Consider the following 27,905-nt stretch of genomic DNA (forward strand, 5'->3'; position numbering starts at 1 on the left):
TTATATAGTAAGGGATGTATGAGCCCAAGTGTTGACCATTAAGCCAACAGTTAATAAACCTTAAAGTCTCATGCCCTAAGAGGCAACAATTTCAGAGAAGCCATGAGAACTTAATTTATACATGAGAAGCCATGTATACACACACACACACACACACACACACACACATATTTTTTATCAACTATAACAGGGTCATATAAAAGCATTTTCTACAAATATAATTCACACATAGGAAAAGAGGCTATTTTACTTTTTTAGTCCCTTTTATACCCTATTTTAGGCAAAATAATGAAACCCAGAAAATAACAGGACTGTACTAGTTCTAAAAACTGAGAATTTGATAAATGAAATACATCTGTCCAATCATCTACACCTTCTCTCAAGTTCCAAACAATGATCCTTATCGAACTATACTCTTAGAATCAACTTAAATAAATCTCTGCATGATTTGGATGAAACATACATCGTCAATGGTTAAAAGTCCTGGTAGAAAAAGTACACAGAATTACTTAAAAGGGAAAACATTTCATACCAAAGGAGTGGTTTAAAAAAAAAAAAAAAACAGACAATATGAAGAGGAAATGCATTGAATTTTAAAACATTTTTGGACCATTATATAAAATACCAAAGGTTCAGAACTGTTGAACAACAAAAGTTTATGCAGAACAAAGCCAAGAGGTAAAAAAAATATTAAATGTATTAAAACCATCTAAAGCCAAATAAGGCATAGCTGAACTATGTAATTTAGAAACAAGCTTAAGTGCACTTTCTTTGTACAATTCAATGGACTACCACATGGAAAATCTGACAATTAACCAAAATGCAATTAAATAGAGATTTGCAAGCCTTTTGGCCATTATGTAAATATTAAAAAGTGAACTGCCAACTGAAAAATAAAAGGTTACATATATACCATACAAATGGTCAAAGACACACTATAAAATTGTGTGAACAAAACAATCCTACCAAACAAAGATCTTTCAGGCACTTGCATTCAGAAATATTTCTTTTATAAATAAGCAACGTAGTTTCACTTCAAAAAATAAAGCTGATTTTCCCCAATTGCACCTGTTAGTTGAGAACTATATCATATATTAGGGATGCATTTAAATGAACCATTTTATGGGAAAAATCAACTGAACTTTAAAAAACATGAGTCCACCTATTTATTCACAACTTTAAAAATACATATAATTCCAGTGAGGCACAGATGGGGCCCTATCAAAACAATCTACCATTCAACATAACCAACACAGTATAATGTAATACGACGACAAATAGCAAAATCCATGATTTGGCATACTATACAAAAGGGGCCCTGTCAAAAGTTTCTTTCATAAAACATAATACCACAAAACAAAACAACAAAAAGAGAAAAGCTGAATTCTGACAACCCTACACAAACTGTGGGATTTCATCTTCAAGGTCTTCGAATTGTTGCATTCGTTTTAGCCTTGGTCTCTGACACGCTGGCGGCACATCAGGCAAGTCCCGCTCCTCAGGGCTCTCTTTAGGCTTCCTGGTGGGCTGTGTGGGGGCAGCTGGAGCGTTTTCAGAATCTGGCACTGTTCTTAGCGCGTGCCCCTGGGGGGTGGGAGGCGGTGCTGGGGAGGGTGCTGCAGCTTTCTCTTCATCCCCTTTCACACCACCCATGGGAGCACGTGGTTTATAAAACGTTGTCCAATGCTGCGGCTGCAGTGTTCTGGGCGCTCGGACAGGAGCAGGAGGACAGGAATCAGAGGACCGTCTCCCAGACACCTGTCTCGCTGGCCTCACTGGTTCTGAGTATGGCTTACTGGGCTGGGCGGCACTGACTGGGTGGCCCCCAGTGATCCTGGGGCTCGTTGTCAGTCCTCTGTCCTGGAGTGCACTGGGCACAGTCACTGCAGTCTTTACAGTTAGGCCATTTTGTTCCCATTGTTGCTCCCAAGGGCTTTGTAGAGTTGACTGCTCAGAGCCATCCAATTTGGAACAACCAACAGAAGGAGTATCTTTCTTACTAACTCCTTCAAAGGTAGGATTCTTGCAAAACTTGTCGGAATTTACAGTCCCCATATTTCTGCCATTTCTCTCATTTGGAGGGCTTGCCAGAAGAAGTAGTCTATCTACAGGCAAACTTACAGGTCTCATCTTGGTCCTTGGAGCATGCCTTTCAACACTGTTTGCTTCCCTATCTGATTTCAGATTAAGTGGCTTGGAGGTTTTACAAACATCGTCCATCTTCTGTGATGCTGATTCAAGCTCTAGGTCTATAAGCAAACCCACTTTGTTGTCTAAAAAAGGAAAAGATTTATTTAAAAATCAAATTTCATGGCATGTGGTTAACAAGAGAGTCTGAATGATTTATAGATGAAGAGCCAATCAAAACAGCAAAAGTCTTATGTATTTTTCCAAGTTATTCTCAATTATCTATGCAGAGCTCAATTTGCTGTTTTCAGTTACATTCAACCCACAGTGAGAACATATCCTATTAGATGCCTTAGATGCCCCTTCTTATCTGATCAACTAATAAATGCACTATAACATTCGTCCTGTCCCATTAAGGTTGAATTGTTCTGTTTTTGGTAAAGACAACACCATTCTCCCCATTTACTGTTTACCCCCAGGCTTACTTTCTTCTCTCTCCTACAGTCTGGACCCGTGGCCCACGTTTTCTCAAACTAGAATGCTCAGCTCCTTCAAACCTTGTCCTTTTTTGCAGTGTCTCCCCCGAAAAATTCCCATTCCTGGAAAATTCCAGCCCTCTGCTCATGGCTCCTCTTTACTGCTGGAAAACATCAAACAAGTCTGTGCCTCGGCACCATTCTGGCTTTGAACTTCAGCTGCCCTGAGCACAGCAGGCAGTCCTATCCCGTTGCCGGGCCCTCCCCCCACATCTCTTAGGCAGAGCTTTGCAGACAGGAGGCCATCAGAATCACTGGTCAGTCTTCATCTCAGCTGACCTTCCTCCTTACCTGACTGACACCACTGACCTGTCTCCCCTGGGCTTCCAGGGCAATGCTGTCTCGTGTTTCTTTCCCAGGTCCTTCCCCACATTTAAGGACCACTCTAAGGGAACTGAGCGGTTGTGGTCGGGCTATGGGCACCAACTAAAATATGTTCCTTAAGTTCCGAGGGACAAACTTATTGTGTAATGGGTAAGAGTGCATACTCTGAGGCCCACGTGCTGGGTTTAGCTCAGCTCTACTGCTTTTGCACTGGGCAAGGCAATGTCACTGTCCCTGTCTTCATCTACCAAGAAATAAAAATCATAATTGTATCTATGATGATGTGTGGCCTAAATGATGTAATCATGAAAAGTGTTCACAATTTTCTGATATGTAATATGCTTTCAAAAAAAGGACATTTATGAAAACTGCTGTTCCTAATTGGGAGCCCTAGATCACAAGAGTGAAATAAGCACAGATATAAGTTCAAATACTGACTCAACAATTTATTGGGGGCATGACCTTTGACTTTATTTAACCACCCTCAGACTATTAGGCTATGAGTCAAATGCGGCTGGTACTACCTACCTTACAGCACTGAATTGTTATGAAGATCAACTCAGATATATGGAATCGAACAATAATCACAGTGCTTAGCACAGAGCAGGCAAATACTTAATGAATGTTAGCTTCCTTACCTTTTAGATCCTGTCAGACTATGATCATTGATACAGGATTACACATCAAATTTAATGTGTATCACTACATTTTTAAAAACTGGAAGTTAGCTCTGGTGATACATCGAATTATAGTAACAAATGGAAGCCTTTCACCAGCTTGACAGCTAACCCCTGCAACTAAACTTATCATACAGTGAATAAATTGACTGTAGTCAAGTAAATAAAAAAAGATATACACATATTTACGCTTAATACATGAAAGGTGACAGGTAAAAAGCACTTGAAAAAAGTTTTAGGAGTTTTAAGAGTCTATTTTTAATTTTAGGATTCTAGTTGACTTGGTATGAGCAGTTAGGTCAATACAATACCCTATATACTAACAGATTGTATGATAATTCATACTGTTCAACACATTTCTGCCTTGACTTTACTTGAAGGTAAAAATGAAAAAGAACTTTTTGGAAAGGGAACAAAAACGACTATGAATTCCAAGATGTCTTATTGTAAAGAATGACATTCGGGGCGCCTGGGTGGCGCAGTCGGTTAAGCGTCCGACTTCAGCCAGGTCACGATCTCGCGGTCCGTGAGTTCGAGCCCCGCATCAGGCTCTGGGCTGATGGCTCGGAGCCTGGAGTCTGTTTCCGATTCTGTGTCTCCCTCTCTCTCTGCCCCTCCCCCATTCATGCTCTGTCTTTCTCTGTCCCAAAAATAAATAAAAAACGTTGAAAAAAAAAAATTAAAAAAAAAAAAAAGAATGACATTCATTCAAATGTAAGGTATAGTATAGAGCAACTTTTTAATGGCCAGTAAAGATCCATTTACTAATGAAATTTCTTTCTCTGATTTCTTTTGACTTCACTCATTTTGGCTTTTAGACATAGTTAACTGGCACAGTTTTAAGTCAGCAGACATGTATTTTACATGGCCACTCACCGGTGAGACATGCATCACATTTTTCTAATGCGTTTTGCTTTCGTTCTGATTCCTCAAATGATGTAGCTGGCTCAAAACTTTTGGTTTCACTACCCACAGTATGCATATCCTGTTGATGGAGAAGAATTTTAAATGTAAGAAGTAAAACACACCTTAAAACAATTCAAAGATTTTTTAACTTACTAATACAAACATTACAAATTTCCAACACAATTCCATAAAGGTCAAAACTCACGTCCTTTGAAGAGAAAAACAGTGACTTCGTAGAATGTTCTGGGTCTCTTTCTTCTGGTGACAATAGAGGCTTTGGAAGACAGCCTTGATCAACATGAGATGCAACACCACCTATACTACACACAACTACATCTTGTGGCTGCAGGGACCCATCGAAGATCTTCTGTGAGTAAGTAATGAGGAACTCTACCAACCGTGCTTGATTTGAGTATTCAGCAAGAGAGGAGATGGTGACAGGTGCTGTTGTGGGCCTTGGCCTAATGAGACTTGGGCCAAATATCACCCCCAAATTTTTGGAGTTCATTTTGTTTTCTTCTGCATGATCCACGACTCTGTGAAATAGAACACAGAAAATTGTATAAGATTCGCCTATTAGATTTCCTTGATGGTAGTTTACTATGGGTTGGGAAGGGTGGAGGAAAAATGGGTGGTACAAGTCTAGAAAAAGGATATATTTATTTGATTAGATATTGACCACACAGAAAATTGGGTTTCACAGTATTGGATCAAATTTAATTAAGTAGAAAGAACTACTGAAGTTTTACCAGCAGAAAAGCAGAAGCAAAAAAACCCTAAGAGCTGCTCCCATCTTAGTATATACCACATCCTCCAGGTGTTTATGCTGGAAAGTTAAACATTGTCGATTTCTCTCTCACTGCCACAGCTAGTCTTTTGATTCTGTCTCCTAAAGATCTCTCTGCTCTACTGCCTTGTTTCAAACTCTCCACATCTTTCACTTCTAGACTACCCAAGAAGTTCTGAACTGCAGTAGAGGACCCCCTCCAACTCATTCTCCATATGGCTGCCAGAAAGACCTAACGAGCAAATCCGAACATGTTAAATTCCTGGATCAAAATTCTTCAGTAGGTACAGAAGGAAGACAGTCAACTCATCTGGCAGGTATGTATGACTTTATCAGGCCTCTACCTAACTCACTTCAAGCTACTGCTTGCTTTGTCCTAGCCTAACTGAATTACCTATACTTCCCAAATGCAAACTTCTCTCGTGTCTCTGTGTCTGTTACCTCCTGCCCGGAATGCCTTTTCAGATTCTTGGTCACCAAACCACCACCCAGTTCTTCACATCTGGCTAAGGGCTACCTTCTCTGATTCACGACCTTCCAATCCCCCATGTTCCTTTGCATGCTGTGCACGGCTCCCTTAGAACAAGAACCGTGCTGCAACTGCACTTGTCTGCAGGTCTGCCCCGAGGCTGACAAGCACAACAGGTGACAGAAACCTTACATTCTCATCCTTATTTTCCCAGCAAGAGCCTGGCACATAGGAGGCAACTGAAGGAAGGATGTTAGCTGTAAGAACATATATTCAATGTCTCCCTTTCCCTAACACATATTAGAAAGAAAATGTTCCTTTTAAAAACATCACAACAATATGAATGCACTTAATACTACTGAACCATACACTTAAAAGTGGTTAAGAAGGTCAATTTATGTGTATTTTGCTACAATTTTTAAAAAACCAAAAAAAGCAAAAAGAAAACACTGATTTCCACCCACTAATGAATGCTTGTCTTATACAAAATTCTTACCGCTTAAGATGAACTATGAGGTAATGAAGACTGTTAAAATTTGACACTGGCAGTTGTCTTAGGAGGTCCTTGCTTTTTATAAGAATTCGGTTTATTTCTATACATATACTCGGCCATTTTTTGTCCTCGGAGTTATCCTTTTTTGACTCCTGTTCTTCATTTACATGTTGGATCTCTTTTGCAAGGTCTATAAATTCTTTGTACAATCTGAATAAAATGAATGGTTCTGGGAGCTAAAGAAATAAGATTACATTAGGAATATCAATCTGTCCATTTTTCCCCCGTTAATAATTTACTGACTAGCTACTGAGTGATTTAGCATGTCCATTACGATTCACAAGATTTAAGGTTAATCCTCATTATAAATGTACACGTTTGTTACTGATGCGATCTATAAGGTGATTCTGACATCGCCAAAAATTATATCTATATTAAATATGAGTTAATTGATAATCAGTAAAACTTTTTTTAAAACCTAAAGCTGCATGATGGGAATTTAAAACTCTGCTGTACCCTATACCAATTACATTCATGACTGCCCCAAAGTTAGCAAGATCTAGAGCTGTTTTATTAAAACCATATTAAAAGTCATATTAATAACATTAACTAGAAAAAGTTTATATTCTGAATTTTATTGGTATGGGGTAGACAGAGAACAAAATAATACAGGGTCCTTGTGTTTTACTTTGGCCAGACTGAAGACCAGCATAAGACAATATGGCTTACAAGAAAGACACTGTCAACATTTTATCTAATTTTTAAGCACAACTTGAATTGCCCTAAGTGGGTTGAAGAAAAGTTCCTCTCTCAAACTATCAAGGGGCATGATCTCCCTACCGGCATAACTGATTCCAACGTTTACACTGCTCAGCAATGGAAACAGCATATCTCTGGCTAGCTGGTGTCCTACACTATCTGTGGTGAGGTTGGCACCCACCTCTCCGATCTCCCCTGCTGGAGGAGAAGCCTTGACATTAATTTTTACCCCTACTACTCTGGGATCTAAAGGAGGTCACTTAGCCTCTTGAGGTTTCAAATTTCCCATATATAAGTAAAATGAAGACTGCTTTCTAATACTGTAAGAATTGAATAGTTTCCCCACACTAAAGTGTTGGTCCCACAGTATTCCTGAGACGGAATAGTACTGGACTCCGTTTATTTCCTCTCCCTGACTGGCTAGGAGAGATAAAGGATGATTCATTGTGAGATTAAAAGTCATTCAGAGGTACTCTGTCTCCATTTCTCAGCTGAACTCTGCAAATATGAACATCCTGTAAAAAGAAATATAGTTTTGTGGGCTAACATGACGGATCCAACATTTGTACCTAGTTTCTTTCCCTCTGCAACCCCACTAAAACACAGTTAAGCCCACAAGACTAGCAGAAAAGGAATGTAGATAAAAGCAACATTTCACCACTGAAGAGCAGATAAATAAGTAATGACAGCAGTCCTGAGAAAGGTGAAATGAGAAACAACACAATTTATAGGAGACTCAGGAACTGTCAGCACTAGGTACTCTGATCCTGGAGAACGGTGAACTATTTAAGAAGTATTAGATATCCAGATCCTTGTCTCAGCAACATGCTTCTGACCAACCTCTTCCCCAGAAGTGTGAGAATTTTTTTTCTCTGGGCAGTGTAGAAGAGAGGGCTTCTGGATGGGCAAAGTCAAGCACAAACAACAGGTGGTCAACTTCTAAAAATAGGGATTTAGTGATTGTATGCATGCTGAGGCAGAGACCATGGGGTCTTCTTACCCAAATTGGCTCACAGAGTTCTGGCACCACACCTATAGGCAGGGAAAGACCCTTCTGTGGGGTATGAAGCCAGCCTGAGAGCACAGACCTAGAGATACAGACATCAGGTGTTTCCCAAATAGCCCTTCTAGATGACACTAAAGCTCAGAATCTTTAAAGCCTTCACGTATTCAAAAACTTCCAAAGAGACTTCAATTTCCAATTCTTCCATTTCAAGTAGACAACCACAGAAGAGAGAATCAAAATAAGTTTCAAAAAAACCAAATGAAGGTCTAGAACTGGCAATATTGCAATCACTAGCCACACAGGGCTACTGAGCACTGGAAATGTGGTTAAACGACATGTACTCTATATGAAAAATACACACCAGAATTCAAAGACTCAGTAACTTTTCCTTCTAATAATTTAAAAATACTGATTAGATGTTCAGATGATATTTCAGTATGCTAAGTATGAAAATTAACTTCACCTTTTTATGTGGCTCCTAGAAATTTTACTATTATATATAGGGCTCTCATTATATTCCTACTGAAGAGTGCTGAAGGCTAAGCAAAGAATCCTTTTTAGAAAAAAGCTGTGAATATCTCAGATAAATAAAATATTACATTCATTAAAAAAGGATGCTGTAAAAGGAACAGAGAGCCAAGTTCTTGGAAATTAAACCATGATCTCAGAAATGAAATAGATCAAAGTAAATAGATGTGGAAAATAAAACTGAGGAAATCTTTTTAAAAAGTGTTAAAACAAAAACAAAACAGAGAGAAGATGAGGGAACTAGAGAACCAGTATAAGGTGTCAGGTATACACATTTAAGTTCCAGAAAGAAAATACAGAGAAAACAGAGAGGAGGAAATGAGCAACAAAATTAGTCCCAAGAACAAAAGGCCAAGGAGGACAGAGCTTGTGGGGTTCCTGGAAGGACAGAGGAGAAGACACATGCATCAAGGCATCAAGGTTGTGAAATTTTAAAACAATGGGGAGAAAAGAAGATCTGACAAGCTTTCAAAGAGAAAACAACAGCCCTCATACAAAAAATCAGAAATGAGAAAGATTTCAGGCTTCAAGGAGAATAAAATATGTCTCAAAAAAAAAAAGTCTTCAAAATTGTAAAGGAAAAGAATTTCTAGAGTAAGATACTATAACCTTCCATACTATCCATACTCTTTCATCCCATTTAAGAAAGCAGAATAAAGACATTTACAGATAAATAAGATTTCAAGAATCTACTCTTATTCCACCTTGCTCAAGGATGGCATGACCAAAACAGGAACATAAACCATGAATAGGAAGACAAGACACAGAAGACAGGTGTCCCCCTCAGAGGGGAGAAGGTGAAGGGAGATCCTAGGATGACAGATATTCACAATAATTAAAAAGGATCTAGATGCAGAACAGAACTCCAGAGATGGACATGGCCAAGACCATCACTGCTCTGCTCTCCGTGACTCTCTTCATTTTCACCCAAGGACAGAATGCAGCCATACTTGACCCGTATCTTTTTTTGTATTTGGCTCATCATAACAATGTGCTGATTGTTTCTACAACTGCTCCATGAACTGCTGCCTGAAGCCACTAAGGCCAATTATTACTTTACCCCACAGGAGTGTTTTCTTTGGATCTACTCCTAAAAGCCCCAGATTCAACAGTGAGCATAAAAAGAAAAAATACAGAGCAGCCCACCCCTGACCATATTCCTGCTAAATCTCCAGTACTCAGCTTATTTGAAAGCCCTGCAGATGCCCCAGACACACTGAACTTCATGTTCCCAGGATGTACTCATGATCTTGCCCACTTGGCCTCCCACATTAGCTATGTGAGAATATCAATGAAGGTAAAGTTGGACTATGGCCTTTGCTTACATAGCTAGATTTATGCTTTCCTCTCAGTTACCTAAACTCATTACCTCTCAGTCCTCAATGACACATTAACGACACACTGTGTAGGAACATACAACAGGTATTAAAACTATTAAGAAAAGAGAAGGAGGTATTAACAAGGTTAGAAAAGAGCCCAGGGGCCGAGTTGAGCACCACAACTGGAGAAGGGCACACAGGAGCCTTCTACAGGGTGATGTTCTATTTCCTTAAGTGAGGTGATGGGAAATGAATGTTTTGATTATTATTTGTCTTTAAACTATATATGTATTTTATATGCTCTTTGATCTGTACAATTAGAGACACATCAATATAGTCTATGTCAATGAAAATATATGTGTAGTAAATGTTATCAGCAAAACACAAGTCATATTTTTTCTTTCTGTTTAATGCTACTTTTCAAGGATGAAAACGTTACCTGTCGAAGGTATAATTTCAAGACGTCACAGATGTCATGTGAACTAAATTCTGAAATGTCTACCAAGTGCATTCCATTTTCCAAGGCTTGACACAGTTTTTCAGTTTTTATTTTGTTTCCACATACACGATAAATTCCCTTAAGAAAATGGAAAAATTGGGCAAAATTCTCCTTTAGTATCAATGGTTAAATGAAGACATATAAATATATCTGATGTGTCTATTTCAATTTTTCTTAATAATTAAGGAAAAAAACTAGGGCCAAGTGAGGTATTTTCCAAATAAATCTGAACAAATTCAGTTCCTTATTAAAAATTGAGAGCACTGTTTTCCTTTAAAGTCTCACCATTAGAACAAATCACATAGGGACTTGTGTTTTTAAACTTAATTTTAAGAGTTACAATGTACCTGTAGACACAAAGCTCTGTGTTCAATCTCTGAAGCACATATTTTGAGTATAAATGGGATGCCATCTGATTCCTTTTTTGCAACTTGTGTGAATTCTGCTCCAAATAAGTGTATTTTCCCTGGAAGTTTCTGATGACCACAAATGATGACTAAATTTTCCAAACACTTTCGGTGACAAACAAGGAGACACTACAAGAAAATAACAGTTAAAACATGGTTCACTCACTTTAAAGCTGTGAACAACAGAGCAAACTAGGCAGAGTGGTAACATAACAAAAACGAGTTTAAAAGGTAGTGGTGTTTGAAATACACTCAATATCTGAATGAAATATAAAATTACAGAAAGTACACTATAGTTTAATTTCTTAAAAATATACCTGCAAGAGATCTCAATCAATAAAATTAGCAACAAAAAAGTATACAGAAAAGAGCATAAAGGAGCTAATGTAATTCCAGAAATGTCTTACCTCTTCACATTCAACACCTTGGAATACTACAATGCCTTCACAATCCCTACATTTTGTGGGGGACCTTAATTTTCGAAACTTGTGAGTGAGAGCTGCCTTTGACATCAATGTTTTCTTAAATGTTCCAAGGGAGTTGGGTCCTTGAAACAGAGATAAATTAGTATAAGAATTATAAAATGGCATAAAAATTATAACACACGATACTAAGTTTTAAAAAATCTTTAGACCTTTTAATAATTCATGCATTACAAAAAGCTGTTAATTTGAGGCTGTAACATCAAAATAAACATTCAATTTATAGATCTCTTCAAGGTAAACATTCATTAAATATTTGAGCAATGGGTAAAAATCATGACCAAACCAGTAAGATACTTCTAATATAGCATGGCATAATGTTTTCAGAATCAGTAAATCTACACTGTTATTAATATACTCTTTATAGCACCTGGAAGGGTGTTATGGAGGTGGCATTACATTCTTAGAAAATGCCCCTATAAAAGCTTGAAAGAAAGAAAACTAGCTGTATGAAACCAGTTTGTCAGTATTATTTGCATTGAAGATAAAGCTACTCTTCTTTTTTTTTTTTTTAATGTTTTTATTTATTTTTGAGACAGAGAGAGACAGAGCATGAGCAGGGGAGGGGCAGAGAGAGAGGGAGACACAGAATTCAAAGCAGGCTCCAGGCTCTGAGCTGTCAGCACAGAACCCAACGCAGGGCTCGAACTCATGGACTGCGAGATCATGACCTGAGCTGAAGTCAGACGCTTAACCGAATGGGCCACCCAGGCACCCCAAGCTACTTATTCTTAATTCATTATAAAATTACAGATAATACTAGCTAGTTCTGTATCAATACCCTACCAGAGGTCAGATGTTCCATATTATTTTAGTTAATGATGCCCAAAAAGGTATATCAAGTTTTCAAATGTGCAAAACTTATTTATATGAGTCTAATTCAAGTCATTAAGGTAACTGATATCTTTTGTATCTGTCAACCTCTATAACTTTCCTTGTCCTCAAGAATGTATTTACTTTTTCTGCCTAGCTTCTTCCACTATTTCTTTTAAAGAGACTTTTTCTGAGTTTCTCATGCATTGCAACCTTTTAACAGTTCGGTCACTGTATTTGTTTTATAAAAGATCAAAATAACTAGACTATTTTGGCATCAAATACATTTTACAGTTAGTTTTGTTGCTTATTCTTTTATTTTTATTTGTAACATTTCACTAGTACATTATTAACCCATACTTTACATAATTTTGGAGGATATATTTAAGTCATTATAATGTCTCTTAACACACAGCAAAGTAATTCTTTATACTATTTTCCTAATATCATGCAGTGCTGCTGACTCAAAGGGTTTAGTGGGTACTTGATTCACATTAAAGCAATACCAGCTTCTGAAGGGGAAGGTGGCTCTCTCTCATCTAAATCATCGGCAGAAGACATGGTTCCACTGGATGGAGTTCGTGGAAGTTTTCGATGAAAGTCTCCTAAAAGAAAATTGTGAATACAATCACCTGACCAATGTAGAATTTAAGAAATGGGTAATGACAATATTTTTGGAATAACACAATCATACTATTCTGCTCAAGAGAACAAACAGAAATAGAAAAAGCTGCTTCCATTCGCAGACTCTGGATATAGGGAATTATGATATTTATTACTAGGAACAACAGAAAATTCAACCAAACCTGACTTTTCCAAATAAATTTAAAATTGAGGAATCATACATTCCAGTAAGACGTTACTGCCAACTTCTGATAGTAAGTGTTAGACACTGTATGCTTTACAAGGGCAAGGAATACTGGCACAATGGTAAATTGTCATTAAATACTCGTTGAATTGAGTTACAAAGAAACGTATACAGTGTAACCTAAAGCTGTCTAAAACATACAAACATCTATGATTACAGCAATACAACAGTAAGATCACATTAATGTTGCCCAGGAAGATGGGAGAATGGGAAGCAGGAATAAAGATCCCTGGCAGGGAGGTAAGAACACAGGACACAAGCCACGTCAGGTATCAGAGCAGCTGGACTAGGTAACGAGGTTTATCTGCTCCCTGCTGATATTACAAAGAGGGCGATATCTAAGTGGAAGATTTCACTCACCTCAAGGCCTTAACGATCTTAGGGCTGAGAGATGACTTAAACCAACATCTTTCCCTCCAAAAGATTCCTTTCAAAATATGTTTAAGAGATACGTGGTCATCTAGTTTTTGTTTTGAATGTGTTCTTACTGACTGAGAAATCATGGGGTCACATGTTCTATTCAGAACGATTCCAACTGTAAAATGGTTTCCTTACATTTTTGAGCAGCAGTCTGCCCGCTTATGAAACCCAGCCTCTGGTCACACTTCTCCCTAAAGGAGCAGACAAGCCCTGTCCCTGTAATCTCTTCACACTCCAATATGTGAGGACAGCTGTCATGTCCCCAGGTTTCCTCATTCCCAGGTCAGGCATCCCTAGGTCTTTACCATTTATCTTGTGACTAGTTTACAAATTTTTGTCTTTATCACATGAAGTCTTATAGGATTCCAAATAATTTAGGGTGTGCCCTAGTTTGGGTCTTAATTTCTGGGGATAGCTACAACCATCTTGTGTTTACAAAGCTAATTAGAAATATCTAGTTAAGTATTTAGGCTCTTATCTCCGGGGTGCCGCCTGAATGGAGCTAGTTTTAAAGGAAGACACAAAGTAAGCCTACAAACCCCAATGTTGCATAGAAGTTATTTCTAAATTTAAACTCAAGAGATGTATTTATATGAATAAAATTTCTGTAATATGTAGAACACTATAAAAAATATCTTGGACTTTTGAGGTAGGCTAAATCTTATAATATATCTCCCACAGTGCCAAGGATCCTAGGAGAAGGGCCAGGAAGAATAGGACTAGAGCAGTCTTTGGTAAAAGAGTGGAGGAGAAAGAATGCCAAAGTAAGAATCTCATGGGTTTGAAGTAAAAATCTCATGGGTTCAAACGCCACCTTCTTTTCCTGTTAGCTGTATTACCTATGGCTTATCTTCGTTAAAGCCACTAAAGCAGAGTTCAGAATATCTATCCTGCCTCTCTAAGGAGCATGTAATTCTCTTTATCAAAGTACCTTTTAAGGTGCATTTATAAAAATTAAGTAACTATAGGCACAAAAAGTGGTGTTAACTATATTGTTCATCTTAGCAATTAACTACAAAGCAATCTAAAAAATACAGTTATGTTCACAGAATAGTATACTATAGAAGATATGGTATGAAATAAATACAGCTATTCACATCAACATGAATCTTAAAAAAAAGATGAAAGAAGTCACATACAAAAAATAGTATATAATTCCATCTGTATAACATTCCAAAGAGGGAAAAGCTCAAGTAGATACAGGCACTAGCACATTTAAAATAGCTACAGAATTATTAACAAAATTCAGGATGATGGCTTATTCTGGTGGGCAACAGGGCAAGGTTTTCAAGGAGGTGTCCACAGGGCCCTTCTCATATACTGATAATATTTTATTTCTTATAGGCTGGGTGGTGAACACATGAGGATCTGTTTATTTTTCTTTAAACTGTGCGTGTATATATACACACTCCTCTAGGACACAGTTCCTTATAAAAATAGTGTAGTTAAAATATATCCCCCTAAAAGGAGTATTTCATTGAATTTTCTCTGCTAGACTTAAATACTTACGTACCTGGACTTATAGATTCAGAATCCAGAGATCTAGATTCACTGCTTCCACCAGTGCTCTCAGAGTCACTAAACATCCCAAATGTCCATGACCTTATAAAAGAAGGACCTTCAAGAAAAGAATATTTAAAGTCAAACTTGGCTACAGAAGGATTTCATCAGGCAAAATACTGACATTACAGAAATGAGACAAGTCAAATTCCTTTAGCAGTGATCAACCATTGACTTTAAGATAGTTGCAGTGTGGGGTGCCTGGGTGGCTCAGTGGGTTAAGCATCCAACTTCATCTGAGGTGATGATGTCACAGTTCATGAGTTCGAGCCCTGGATCTGGCTCTCTGCTGTCAGTGCAGAACCCGCTTTGGATCCTCTGTCTCCCTCTCTCTCTGCTTCTCCCTCACTCACACACTCTCTCAAAAATAAAGATTAAAAAAAAAAAAAAAAAAAAAGAGCCACAGTGCTTTCAACTTTGACTAAGGTCTCACAGAGTTATAATTCAAGGCCTGATTTTTAAACTTCAGAGCTGCAACTCATTTAATAATCACATTTAAATAATTTGATCTTTCATAAATTAGAGCTCCCTTTAATGTTAAACGCTACCTGTTACATCAGCGCTATTGGAGCATCTGTCCTCTTCAATCTTACTAGAGGGGTCAGCAAGGCGCACTACATCTTCTAACGAGTCGCTGGGTCCATATCCAGAAGTGTGAAGACTATTTGTTAACTGCTTATTTACATTCCTAAGAAAAACCCAAATAAAATTCATCATTTAGGAGAATAACTAATTAACAGCGTATTTTATTCTATTTTCAGAAAAATCTGTTGATTTAATGAAGAGTAATTAAACTAAGTGAATATCAAGAATAAACATTATAAGGGTTCAGCTTCTTAAAGGAGATGCGAAAAAAATTTATTAATCACTTGAACTTGTTACAGCTGAAACATGGAAAAGAGGAGCAAAAGTATAGTTAATAATTCGTGTCATGGTTAAACGTTTCTAGTATAACCACTGCAGAAAATGGAGGTTGTTAGAAGTGTGGGCATTCAAAATTGACATGGTTTGCCACTCTCAGAGGATGTCTAAATCTCAAAGAACTGAGCCTTGTGTCAAACTGAAAAGCTTTAGTCTTACATGAGTTACAGCGGCATATTAAAAAAATTCAGAAATTCTGCTGTTAGAAAAGACACCAACTTATACCAGATAGAAACTTATTTTATCTTTTGAAATAATTTCATCTATACATTAATTCTCACCCATCAACTTTTTCTTCTTCAGTTGAATTTGTGGCCTTGACAAACTCACTGTACTCCTGGCCTGGGTCATAGAGTTTGGCGCTATCACAGAGAGACTGTAAATTGCTTGCAAGGGAGGCTGCCTGTAGGTGTTGCATCTGGAAGAGGTTAACTGTTACCTATGGTCACAGAGACAAAAGGCAAAATAACTTATGCTATCCAGAATGCCTTGTAAATATACATTTATTTCAAGTGCCAGCACCAAGAAAAAGGCCACACTGGGAAGCATACAACACTGAACATCATCGTGAGCATATTATGTTGCCTGACTTTGGGCAAGGTCTAGAAAAAACAAACAAACAGATTTAATCCAACATCTAGAAGTAATCATTGCCGCAAAACTGTCTTTAAACTGAAAAGTTCAAATCTTTTTTGTCCCCCAGTCTGCTCCCTGAGTCAGGAACTTAAGTCCTTTTCTTCTGGATCCTCTATGGTAGCACAGTGTCCTAAATGCTTTGTAAAGGGGAAATGACCAAATGAACAGTAATAGAAAGTGTCATTAGCCAAAGTCATCCTGTAATTCTGCACATTTTCTGGTATTGCTCACTCAAACATATACGACTTCCAACTCCATGCCCAGCTTTCATCACCTACATCAAATTTTTAGTTATTCCAGGGTACATGGATTAGAGCAAATGTTTATGACAGCTATTCAACTAGAATTTACCTTAATTTCAAATAAGGGAAAAAGTTTCTCTCATATAAATTAGTAATAAATCTAAAATAAATTTAGTTCAGTGTAATTTTCTACCCTGTATCTTTTTAAAGATAAATTTTTCTTAAATGTACTTTAAAACAAAACAGAAAACAAAACAAAACAATTCTTGTTCTAATTCTTTTCACTCTTCAAAGCCCACTGATTTGCTTAGGTCTTTAATGACTGACCTGGTCATTTCTCCTTCCTCTCAGTCATGTAATTATGGTCTTTATCCCATAACCTTCAACACTTCATAATTCAAGACAATTTTAGATATTCAGAAGTAATCCTTGATGTCCATGATATAACTTACAATTTTTCTGGGATATAATGTCATTTCTGTATCTTCTCTAAGATAGTGAGAGAACCTGTCTAGCATCTTTGTATCTCAAATAATTTGTCTTTTCTTGCAATCTCTAAAAAATGCGGTATGTCCTAGGGTGAAAATAAAATTTTTTAAAAAACAATTTAAGAGATGGTGTTGAAAACTAAGTCACCCAAGTTCCCAAGTTCTGCTTTTGATGGAGGAGAAGAGAACATAAAGAAATATGAGAAAGTCATGGTTCTTCCTAGAAAATAATATCTATATTCAAGAACTGAATGTTGGATTTGGTATATGTTTGGATCTGCATGTGAATAAATGTTAGTCAGAACAACTAAAATTGATCAACTAAATTGGTTCCAAAGAACTCTAGTCAATAAGAAATTTTTTCACAAATGTATACACAGAACACCTTTATTATAACTGTCTCTATAACATTACATGCTGTAGAGATTTTTGTAAGTTTGGGGATTTGTCCAAATTTGAGAGACTTTAACCTCAAAGTCTACTTCATACACTGATAGGTATTGCTCTCCAATTTTTCAGATGGGTTAATTCTCTCTTCCTAAATATATGCTACACTCTTTGAGAGGATATAACTGACTTAAATTTCTTTTATATACATAGTGGGCATTAATAAATACATACATGCTATATACAAAATTAAGTAACCTCTTATTTACATCAAATTAAAGGAAATCATAATTGTTGGATCACCAAATAGCATCATTTTTTAAGAGGTACGTAGACAAATAAGATTATAGTTTGTGAAAGAGCTTAAAACCATGCTGTACGAAAAAAATCTGATTTGCGGGTGTTTAGTCTGAAAAAAAAAAAAAAAAAAAAAACCATCCAGGAAAGGAAGATAACAATTATCTTTAAATATTTAAAGTGTTATTCTGTAGAAGAGGGAGTATCTCACAGTATAGTATGACCTGAAAAGGCCACAAGAAAACATTTTTTTCACTCAGTAGAAACATTATATTAGTTTTGGAGCTGTCACACCCAGGCTAAATAATCATTCAGCAAGACAGCACGGTATTTAAGAGCACAGGTTCTGAAGTCATTCAACCAAGTTCTATCCTAGCTTTACAACTTACATGCTGGGTGACCTTGATCAAGTTATTTGTAACCTCTCTAAGCAAATGCTTCAAAAAAAAAAAGTTAATGTGCAAATGAATCATATGGGGGATTCTGTTCAAAATGCAGATTCAGATTCCAAAAGTCTGAATTGAAACCTAAAATTCTGCATTCCTCACAGGTTCCCAACGTCATGAGAATGGGACTGGACCAAGGACTGCATTTTGAGAAGAAAGGTTTTCTAAACTTTAGTTTCTTTCCCAGTGAGACGGAGCTAAAAAACAGTTATATTTACTTAATGGAATTGTGTGAGAATTAAATGAGCTAATGTAGGCCAGGAACTTAATACACGGGCAGATGCATACTCAATTTTAGCTATCATTAGCTATTGTCTGAGGTGAAAAGGACTCTTCAAATGTAAAGGGTTGGCCTAAGTGACTCATAAGGTAATTTTGATTCCTGGGATTTTATAATTCTTTTACATCATTTTGTTAAAATTGACTCTATAAGTTAATCACATATTAATTGGAATTTGGTAAATGAATGAGATACAATTTTAAATACTCAGGAATATTTTATGGAGAGTTTCTGATTCAAATGGAATAGGCTCAATGCTCCCAGTCTCCCACCGAATTCTCAACTATCTGAAAATGCTGAAAAGTAAACAGTAGCAGGCAGATTGTAGAAAGGAACCACAGGTGTGCGTGGGTGGCTAGGTCGGTTGAGGGCCCAACTCCTGATTTCAACTCAGGTCGTGATCTCACAGTTGTGGGATTGAGCCCGGTATCTGGCTCTGTGCTGAGCATGGAGCCTGCTTGAGATTCTCATTCTCTCTCCATCACCCCCCTCCCCACCTCTCTCCCTCGCTATCTCCCCCTTCTGCCCCTTTCCTGCTCACGTTATCTCTGTCTCTCTCAAAATAAAGAAATAAACATTAAGAGAAGAAAACTACTAACCAAGGTATGAGCAGTCCAGTGCTATGCTTCCTGTATTTCTTTTGCTATTTGTTTCCCAGCCAATACCGAACTCCTATTCAAAGACATGTAACTGAAAGAGTGGGGGGAAACCTTCTGGTTTCTTTTGTATGTTTGTTTTCTCTTGTCCCCCAGCCCCAAAGCAAGTTCCAAGCACAAAGACGCAGTGCTGTAGCAGTGGTGGCAGTAGCAGCTGAGCAGACATCTAAAACTTGGAGAGGAATTCTCTATGATCAAATAAACTGTGATCTGAAGAGGGAGGGGTCTGAAATACCTGTTGTTTTTTGTCTTTATCCTTTTCCTACTTGACCCTCACAGCAGCAGAGTAGGCCTACTAGGTTTCAGAGCTAGAAAACCTGGAAGGGGAGAGGTGCCTAGGAAGATGGTGGCGTAGGAGGACGCTGGGCTCACCGCGCGTCCTGCTGATCACTTAGATTCCACCTACACCTGCCTAAATAACCCAGAAAACCACCAGAGGATTAGCAGAACGGAGTCGCCGGAGCCAAGCGCAGACGAGAGGCCCACGGAAGAGGGTAGGAAGGGCGGCGAGGCGGTGCGTGCTCCAGGGACTGGCGGGAGGGAGCCGGGGCGGAGGGGCGGCTCGCCGGCCAAGCAGAGCCCCCGAGTCTGGCTTGCAAAAAGCGGAGGGGCCTGACGGACTGTGTTCCGACAGCAAGCGCGACTTGGCGGCTGGGAGGTCATAAGTTAACAGCTCTGCTCAGAAAGCGGGAAGGCTGGAGGACAAAGGGAAGGAAAGCTGCTGAGCCCCCGGACCACAGAGCTCAGTTTGGTGGGGAACAAAGGCGCTCGCCAGCGCCATCTTCCCCGCCCATCCCCCCAGCCAAAATCCCAAAGAGAACCAGTTCCTGCCAGGGAACTTGCTCGCTCCGCGCAAACACCCAACTCTGCGCTTCTGCGGAGCCAAACCTCCGGCAGCGGATCTGACTCCCTGCTGCTGCCACAGGGCCCCTCCTGAAGTGGATCACCTAAGGAGAAGCAAGCTAAGCCTGCCCCTCCTGCCCCTGTGCACCTTGCCTACCCACCCCAGCTAAGACGCCAGATCCCCAGCATCACAAGCCTGGCAGTGTGCAAGTAGCCCAGACAGGCCACCCCACCTCACAGTGAATCCCGCCCCTAGGAGAGGGGAAGAGAAGGCACGCACCAGTCTGACTGTGGCCCCAGCGGTGGGCTGGGGGCAGACATCAGGTCTGACTGCGGCTCCGCCCACCAACTCCAGTTATACACCACAGCACAGGGGAAGTGCCCTGCAGGTCCTCACCACGCCAGGACTATCCAAAATGACCAAGCGGAAGATTACCCTCAGAAGAATCTCCAGGAAATAACAAGAGCTAATGAGCTGATCAAAAAGGATTTAAATAATATAACAGAAAGTGAATTTAGAATAATAGTCATAAAATTAATCGCTGGGCTTGAAAACAGTATAGCTGACAGCAGAGAATCTCTTGCTACAGAGATCAAGGGACTAAGGAACAGTCACGAGGAGCTGAAAAACGCTTTAAATGAAATGCATAACAAAATGGAAACCACCACAGCTCGGATTGAAGAGGCAGAGGAGAGAATAGGTGAACTAGAAGATAAAGTTATGGAAAAAGAGGAAGCTGAGAAAAAGAGAGATAAAAAAATCCAGGAGTATGAGGGGAAAATTAGAGAACTAAGTGATACACTAAAAAGAAATAATATACGCATAATTGGTATCCCAGAGGAGGAAGAGAGAGGGAAAGGTGCTGAAGGGGTACTTGAAGAAATAATAGCTGAGAACTTCCCTGAAGTGGGGAAGGAAAAAGGCATTGAAATCCAAGAGGCACAGAGAACTCCCTTCAGACGTAACTTGAATCGATCTTCTGCACGACATATCATAGTGAAACTGGCAAAATACAAGGATAAAGAGAAAATTCTGAAAGCAGCAAGGGGTAAACGTGCCCTCACATATAAAGGGAGACCTATAAGACTCATGACTGATCTCTCTTTTGAAACTTGGCAGGCCAGAAAGAGTTGGCACGAGATTTTCAGTTTGCTAGACAGAAAAAATATGCAGCCGAGAATCCTTTATCCAGCAAGCCTGTCATTTAGAATCGAAGGAGAGATAAAGGTCTTCCCAAACAAACAAAAACTGAAGGAATTTGTCACCACTAAACCAGCCCTACAAGAGATCCTAAGGGGGACCCTGTGAGACAAAGTACCAGAGACATCACTACAAGCATAAAACATACAGACATCACAATGACTCTAAACCCATATCTTTCTATAATAACACTGAATGTAAATGGATTAAATGCGCCAACCAAAAGACATAGGGTATCAGAATGGATAAAAAAACAAGACCCATCTATTTGCTGTCTACAAGAGACTCATTTTAGACCTGAGGACACCTTTAGATTGAGAGTGAGGGGATGGAGAACTATTTATCATGCTACTGGAAGCCAAAAGAAAGCTGGAGTAGCCATACTTATATCAGACAAACTAGACTTTAAATTAAAGGCTCTCACAAGAGATGAAGAAGGACATTATATAATAGTGACAGGGTCTATCCATCAGGAAGAGCTAACAATTATAAATGTCTATGCGCCGAATACCGGAGCGCCCAAATATATAAAACAATTACTCATAAACACAAGCAACCTTATTGATAAGAATGTGGTCATTGCAGGGGACTTTAACACCCCACTTACAGAAATGGATAGATCATCTAGACACACGGTCAATAAAGAAACAAGGGCCCTGAATGAGACATTGGATCAGATGGACTTGACAGATCTATTTAGAACTCTGCATCCCAAAGCAACAGAATATACTTTCTTCTCGAGTGCACATGGAACATTCTCCAAGATAGATCATATACTGGGTCACAAAACAGCCCTTCATAAGTTTACAAGAATTGAAATCATACCATGCATACTTTCAGACCACAATGCTATGAAGCTTGAAATCAACCACAGAAAAAAGTCTGGAAAACCTCCAAAAGCATGGAGGTTAAAGAACACCCTACTAACGAATGAGTGGGTCAACCAGGCAATTAGAGAAGAAATTAAAAAATATATGGAAACAAACGAAAATGAAAATACAACAATCCAAACGCTTTGGGACGCAGTGAAGGCAGTCCTGAGAGGAAAATACATTGCAATCCAGGCCTATCTCAAGAAACAAGAAAAATCCCAAATACAAAATCTAACAGCACACCTAAAGGAAATAGAAGCAGAACAGCAAAGGCAGCCTAAACCCAACAGAAGAAGAGAAATAATAAAGATCAGAGCAGAAATAAACAATATAGAATCTAAAAAAACTGTAGAGCAGATCAACGAAACCAAGAGTTGGTTTTTTGAAAAAATAAACAAAATTGACAAACCTCTAGCCAGGCTTCTCAAAAAGAAACGGGAGATGACCCAAATAGATAAAATCATGAATGAAAATGGAATTATTACAACCAATCCCTCAGAGATACAAACAATTATCAGGGAATACTATGAAAAATTATATGGCAACAAATTGGACAACCTGGAAGAAATGGACAAATTCCTGAACACCCACACTCTTCCAAAACTCAATCAGGAGGAAATAGAAAGCTTGAACAGACCCATCACCAGCAAAGAAATTGAATCGGTTATCAAAAATCTCCCAACAAATAAGAGTCCAGGACCAGATGGCTTCCCAGGGGAGTTCTACCAGACGTTTAAAGCAGAGATAATACCTATCCTTCTCAAGCTATTCCAAGAAATAGAAAGGGAAGGAAAACTTCCAGACTCATTCTATGAAGCCAGTATTACTTTGATTCCTAAACCAGACAGAGACCGAGTAAAAAAAGAGAACTACAGGCCAATATCCCTGATGAATATGGATGCCAAAATTCTCAATAAGATACTAGCAAATCGAATTCAACGGCATATAAAAAGAATTGTTCACCATGATCAAGTGGGATTCATTCCTGGGATGCAGGGCTGGTTCAACATTCGCAAATCAATCAACGTGATACGTCACATTAACAAAAAAAAAGAGAAAAACCATATGATCCTGTCAATCGATGCAGAAAAGGCCTTTGACAAAATCCAGCACCCTTTCTTAATAAAAACCCTTGAGAAAGTCGGGATAGAAGGAACATACTTAAAGATCATAAAAGCCATTTATGAAAAGCCCACAGCTAACATCATCCTCAACGGGGAAAAACTGAGAGCTTTTTCCCTGAGATCAGGAACACGACAGGGATGCCCACTCTCACCGCTGTTGTTTAACATAGTGCTGGAAGTTCTAGCATCAGCAATCAGACAACAAAAGGAAATCAAAGGCATCAAAATTGGCAAAGATGAAGTCAAGCTTTCGCTTTTTGCAGATGACATGATATTATACATGGAAAATCCGACAGACTCCACCAAAAGTCTGCTAGAACTGATACATGAATTCAGCAAAGTTGCAGGATACAAAATCAATGTACAGAAATCAGTTGCATTCTTATACACTAACAATGAAGTAACAGAAAGACAAATAAGGAAACTGATCCCATTCACAATTGCACCAAGAAGCATAAAATACCTAGGAATAAATCTAACCAAAGATGTAAAGGATCTGTATGCTGAAAACTATAGAAAGCTTATGAAGGTAATTGAAGAAGATTTAAAGAAATGGAAAGACATTCCCTGCTCATGGATTGAAAGAATAAATATTGTCAAAATGTCAATACTACCCAAAGCTATCTACACATTCAATGCAATCCCAATCAAAATTGCACCAGCATTCTTCTCGAAACTAGAACAAGCAATCCTACAATTCATATGGAACCACAAAAGGCCCCGAATAGCCAAAGTACTTTTGAAGAAGAAGACCAAAGCAGGAGGCATCACAATCCCAGACTTTAGCCTCTACTACAAAGCTGTCATCATCAAGACAGCATGGTATTGGCACAAAAACAGACACATAGACCAATGGAATAGAATAGAAACCCCAGAACTAGACCCACAAACGTATGGCCAACTCATCTTTGACAAAGCAGGAAAGAACATCCAATGGAAAAAAGACAGTCTCTTTAACAAATGGTGCTGGGAGAACTGGACAGCAACATGCAGAAGGTTGAAACTAGACCACTTTCTCACACCATTCACAAAAATAAACTCAAAATGGATCAAGGACCTGAATGTGAGACAGGAAACCATCAAAACCTTAGAGGAGAAAGCAGGAAAAGACCTCTCTGACCTCAGCCGTAGCAATCTCTTACTCGACACATCCCCAAAGGCTAGGGAATTAAAAGCAAAAGTGAATTACTGGGACCTTATGAAGATAAAAAGCTTCTGCACAGCAAAGGAAACAACCAACAAAACTAAAAGGCAACCAACGGAATGGGAAAAGATATTTGCAAATGACATATCGGACAAAGGGCTAGTATCCAAAATCTATAAAGAGCTCACCAAACTCCACACCCAAAAAGCAAATAACCCAGTGAAGAAATGGGCAGAAAACATGAATAGACACTTCTCTAAAGAAGACATCCGGATGGCCAACAGGCACATGAAAAGATGTTCAGCATCGCTCCTTATCAGGGAAATACAAATCAAAACCACACTCAGGTATCACCTCACGCCAGTCAGAGTGGCCAAAATGAACAAATCAGGAGACTATAGATGCTGGAGAGGATGTGGAGAAACAGGAACCCTCTTGCACTGTTGGTGGGAATGCAAATTGGTGCAGCCGCTCTGGAAGCAGTGTGGAGGTTCCTCAGAAAATTAAAAATAGACCTACCTTATGACCCAGCAATAGCACTGCTAGGAATTTATCCAAGGGACACAGGAGTACTGATGCATAGGGGCACTTGTACCCCAATGTTCATAGCAGCACTCTCAACAATAGCCAAATTATGGAAAGAGCCTAAATGTCCATCAACTGATGAATGGATAAAGAAATTGTGGTTCATATACACAATGGAGTACTACGTGGCAATGAGAAAAAATGAAATATGGCCTTTTGTAGCAACGTGGATGGAACTGGAGAGTGTGATGCTGAGTGAAATAAGCCATACAGAGAAAGACAGATACCATATGGTTTCACTCTTATGTGGATCCTGAGAAACTTAGCGGGAACCCATGGGGGAGGGGAAGGGGGAAAAAAAAAAAAGAGGTTAGAGTGGGAGAGAGCCAATGCATAAGAGACTGTTGAGAACTGAGAGCAAACTGAGGGTTGATGGGGGGTGGGAGGGAGGAGAGGGTGGGTGATGGGTATTGAGGAGGGCACCTTTTGGGATGAGCACTGGGTGTTGTATGGAAACCAATTTGGCAATAAATTTCATATATAAATAAAAAAAAAAAAAAAAGAAAGAAAACCTGGAAGGGATTCCTTAGGAGCTGTGAAGTGAACCTAACTAGGTAGATCAAATGCTTGCTGAAATTTTTTAACAATAAACATTCAGTATAGGTTATAAAGTCACATAAGGTAATACTGGAAAGTGCAGGATATTATCCAAAATTACTTGTTAGAAGAACCAGGAAATCTCAATTGACAAGAGAAAAGACAATAAACAGACACTAACCCTGAGATGACTCAGGTATTGGATTATTAGATAAAGACGTTAAAGCAACTATTATGACAGTTTAAGTACAGGCAAACAATCTTGAAATATGGTAAGACTGAAGTCTCAGCAGAGAAATGGAAGATATTAAAAAATAAAAATTTACTACTGAAAAATATAGTATCCCAAACAAAAAAATTTACTATTTTGCCTGTATAGGAAAATGGAGATAACAAAGGGAAGAGTCCGTGAACTCAATGACAGATCCAATAGAACAACAATCAAGATAAAAAAGAGGGGTGCCTGGGGTGGCTAAGTTGGTTAAGCATCCAACTTTGGCTCAGGTCATGATCTCAAGGTTTGTGGGTTCGAGTCCAACGTTGGGCTCTGCGCTGACAGCTTACAGCCTGGAGCCTGCTTCAGATTCTGTGTTTCCCTCTCTCTGTCCCTCCCCCACTCCTGCTCTGTCTCTCTCTGTCTCTGGATAATAAATGTTAAAAAAAAGAGAAAGAAAAAAGATTAGGAAAAAAAAAAAGATCCTCCAGCCCCTTAGGATAATAACAAAGGTCTAAAATTTGAGTCACTGAAGTCTCAGAGAAGAGGAGAAAGGGCTACAAAAAAAAAATTTGAAGAAACAATAGCTGACAACCTCCCAAATATTCCAAGAGTCAAACTTGTAGATTCAAAAAGTTCAGGGAACCTAAAAGAGAACAACTTCAACAAAATTCACACTCAAATGAGTGTTGTTTCAAAATGCTGAAAACCAAACACAAAGAAAAAACCTTGCAAGCAAAAAACAAAACCCCCCCCAAAAACATTCCATATAGAGGGAGCAATAATTCAAATGACTATGGATTTCTCAAAGTATATAGATGTAGCACACATGTATCAACTACAACCCAAAGCAAGTAAAAGGGACTTACAGTGGGACTACGTGCTTTCTACATTCCACTTGAAGTGGTAAAAATATTAGTTCTAAGCAGAAGAAAGTTTTTATAAACACGTCCCTACAGCAACCATTAAAAAAAAATTGTATAAAGCAATATAGTCAAAAACCCAATAAATCTAAATGTGGATAACAAATTAATTAAAATGTAAATGAGCATTTTAGGTAAATTAAAATATAACTCTAGGGGCACGTGTGTGGCTCAGTCAGTTAAGTGTCTGATTTTGGCTCAGGTAATGATCTGAAGGTTCATGAGTTCGAGCCCCACATTGGGCTCTCTGATGTCAGCATGGAGCCTGCTTCAGATCCTCTGTCTCCCTCCCTTTGCCCCTCCCCTCCTTGCTCTCTCTCTCTCAAAATTAAATAAACATTTAAAAATATATATAATTGGGGCGCCTGGGTGGCGCAGTCGGTTAAGCGTCTGACTTCAGCCAGGTCACGATCTCGCGGTCCGTGAGTTCGAGCCCCGCGTCGGGCTCTGGGCTGATGGCTCAGAGCCTGGAGCCTGTTTCCGATTCTGTGTCTCCTTCTCTCTCTCTGCCCCTCCCCCGTTCATGCTCTGTCTCTCTCTGTCCCAAAAATAAATAAAACGTTGAAAAAAAAATTAAAAAAAAAATTATTTAAAAAAAAAAAAAAAAGAAAAATATATATAATTGTAATACCTAAATAAAAATAGATTAAATCTGTAATATAGATTAGCTGTAATTCTAAAAAATTATCAATTTATCCAATATAAGGCAACAAAATGGAAACAAAGGGAAACATTAAGGTATAAACAGAAAAAAAGAGTAGGCCTAAATTTGAACATACATTTGCATTAAATAGAATGGCCTAAATATTTCACTTAAAAGACACAGATTATCAACAGATTAAAAAAAAAAAAAGACTTAACTATATGTTATATAAGAAATTCACTTTAAATATAATGAAACATAAGATAAAAACAGGGAGGCAAATGATAAGAGACCCTTAAATACAGATAACGAACCAAGGGTTGCTGGAGGGGAGGTGGGTGGTGGGATGGGTTAAGTGGGTGATGGACATTAAGAAGGGCACTTTACAGAATGAGTGCTGGGTATCATATGTAAGAGATGAATCACTGGGTTCTGCTCCTGAGGTCAAGACTACACTGCATGTTAATGAACTTGAATTTAAATAAA

General features: G+C 38.6%; 1 protein-coding gene across 2 annotated transcripts in view; it reads right to left on the reverse strand.

The window, feature by feature from the left end:
• Positions 1–221: 221 nt before the first annotated feature.
• The window catches only part of ARHGAP29 (Rho GTPase activating protein 29), a 70,485-nt gene continuing 42,801 nt past the window's right edge, over positions 222–27,905 (reverse strand). For both annotated transcript variants that reach the window (XM_040471027.1, XM_040471028.1), the window contains 11 exons: positions 16,183–16,340; positions 15,529–15,668; positions 14,934–15,038; positions 12,639–12,737; positions 11,245–11,384; positions 10,778–10,966; positions 10,371–10,508; positions 6,323–6,555; positions 4,776–5,106; positions 4,541–4,649; positions 222–2,273 (listed from right to left, as the gene is read on the reverse strand). In XM_040471027.1, the coding sequence (XP_040326961.1) occupies positions 1,396–2,273; positions 4,541–4,649; positions 4,776–5,106; positions 6,323–6,555; positions 10,371–10,508; positions 10,778–10,966; positions 11,245–11,384; positions 12,639–12,737; positions 14,934–15,038; positions 15,529–15,668; positions 16,183–16,340 (2,520 nt within the window). In that variant the 3' untranslated portion in view covers positions 222–1,395. The remainder of the gene's footprint in view (positions 2,274–4,540; positions 4,650–4,775; positions 5,107–6,322; positions 6,556–10,370; positions 10,509–10,777; positions 10,967–11,244; positions 11,385–12,638; positions 12,738–14,933; positions 15,039–15,528; positions 15,669–16,182; positions 16,341–27,905) is intronic.

Source organism: Herpailurus yagouaroundi, unplaced genomic scaffold, assembly GCF_014898765.1.
Source record: "Herpailurus yagouaroundi ecotype Mexico unplaced genomic scaffold, PumYag 77, whole genome shotgun sequence".
Taxonomy (NCBI): Eukaryota; Metazoa; Chordata; class Mammalia; order Carnivora; family Felidae; genus Herpailurus; species Herpailurus yagouaroundi.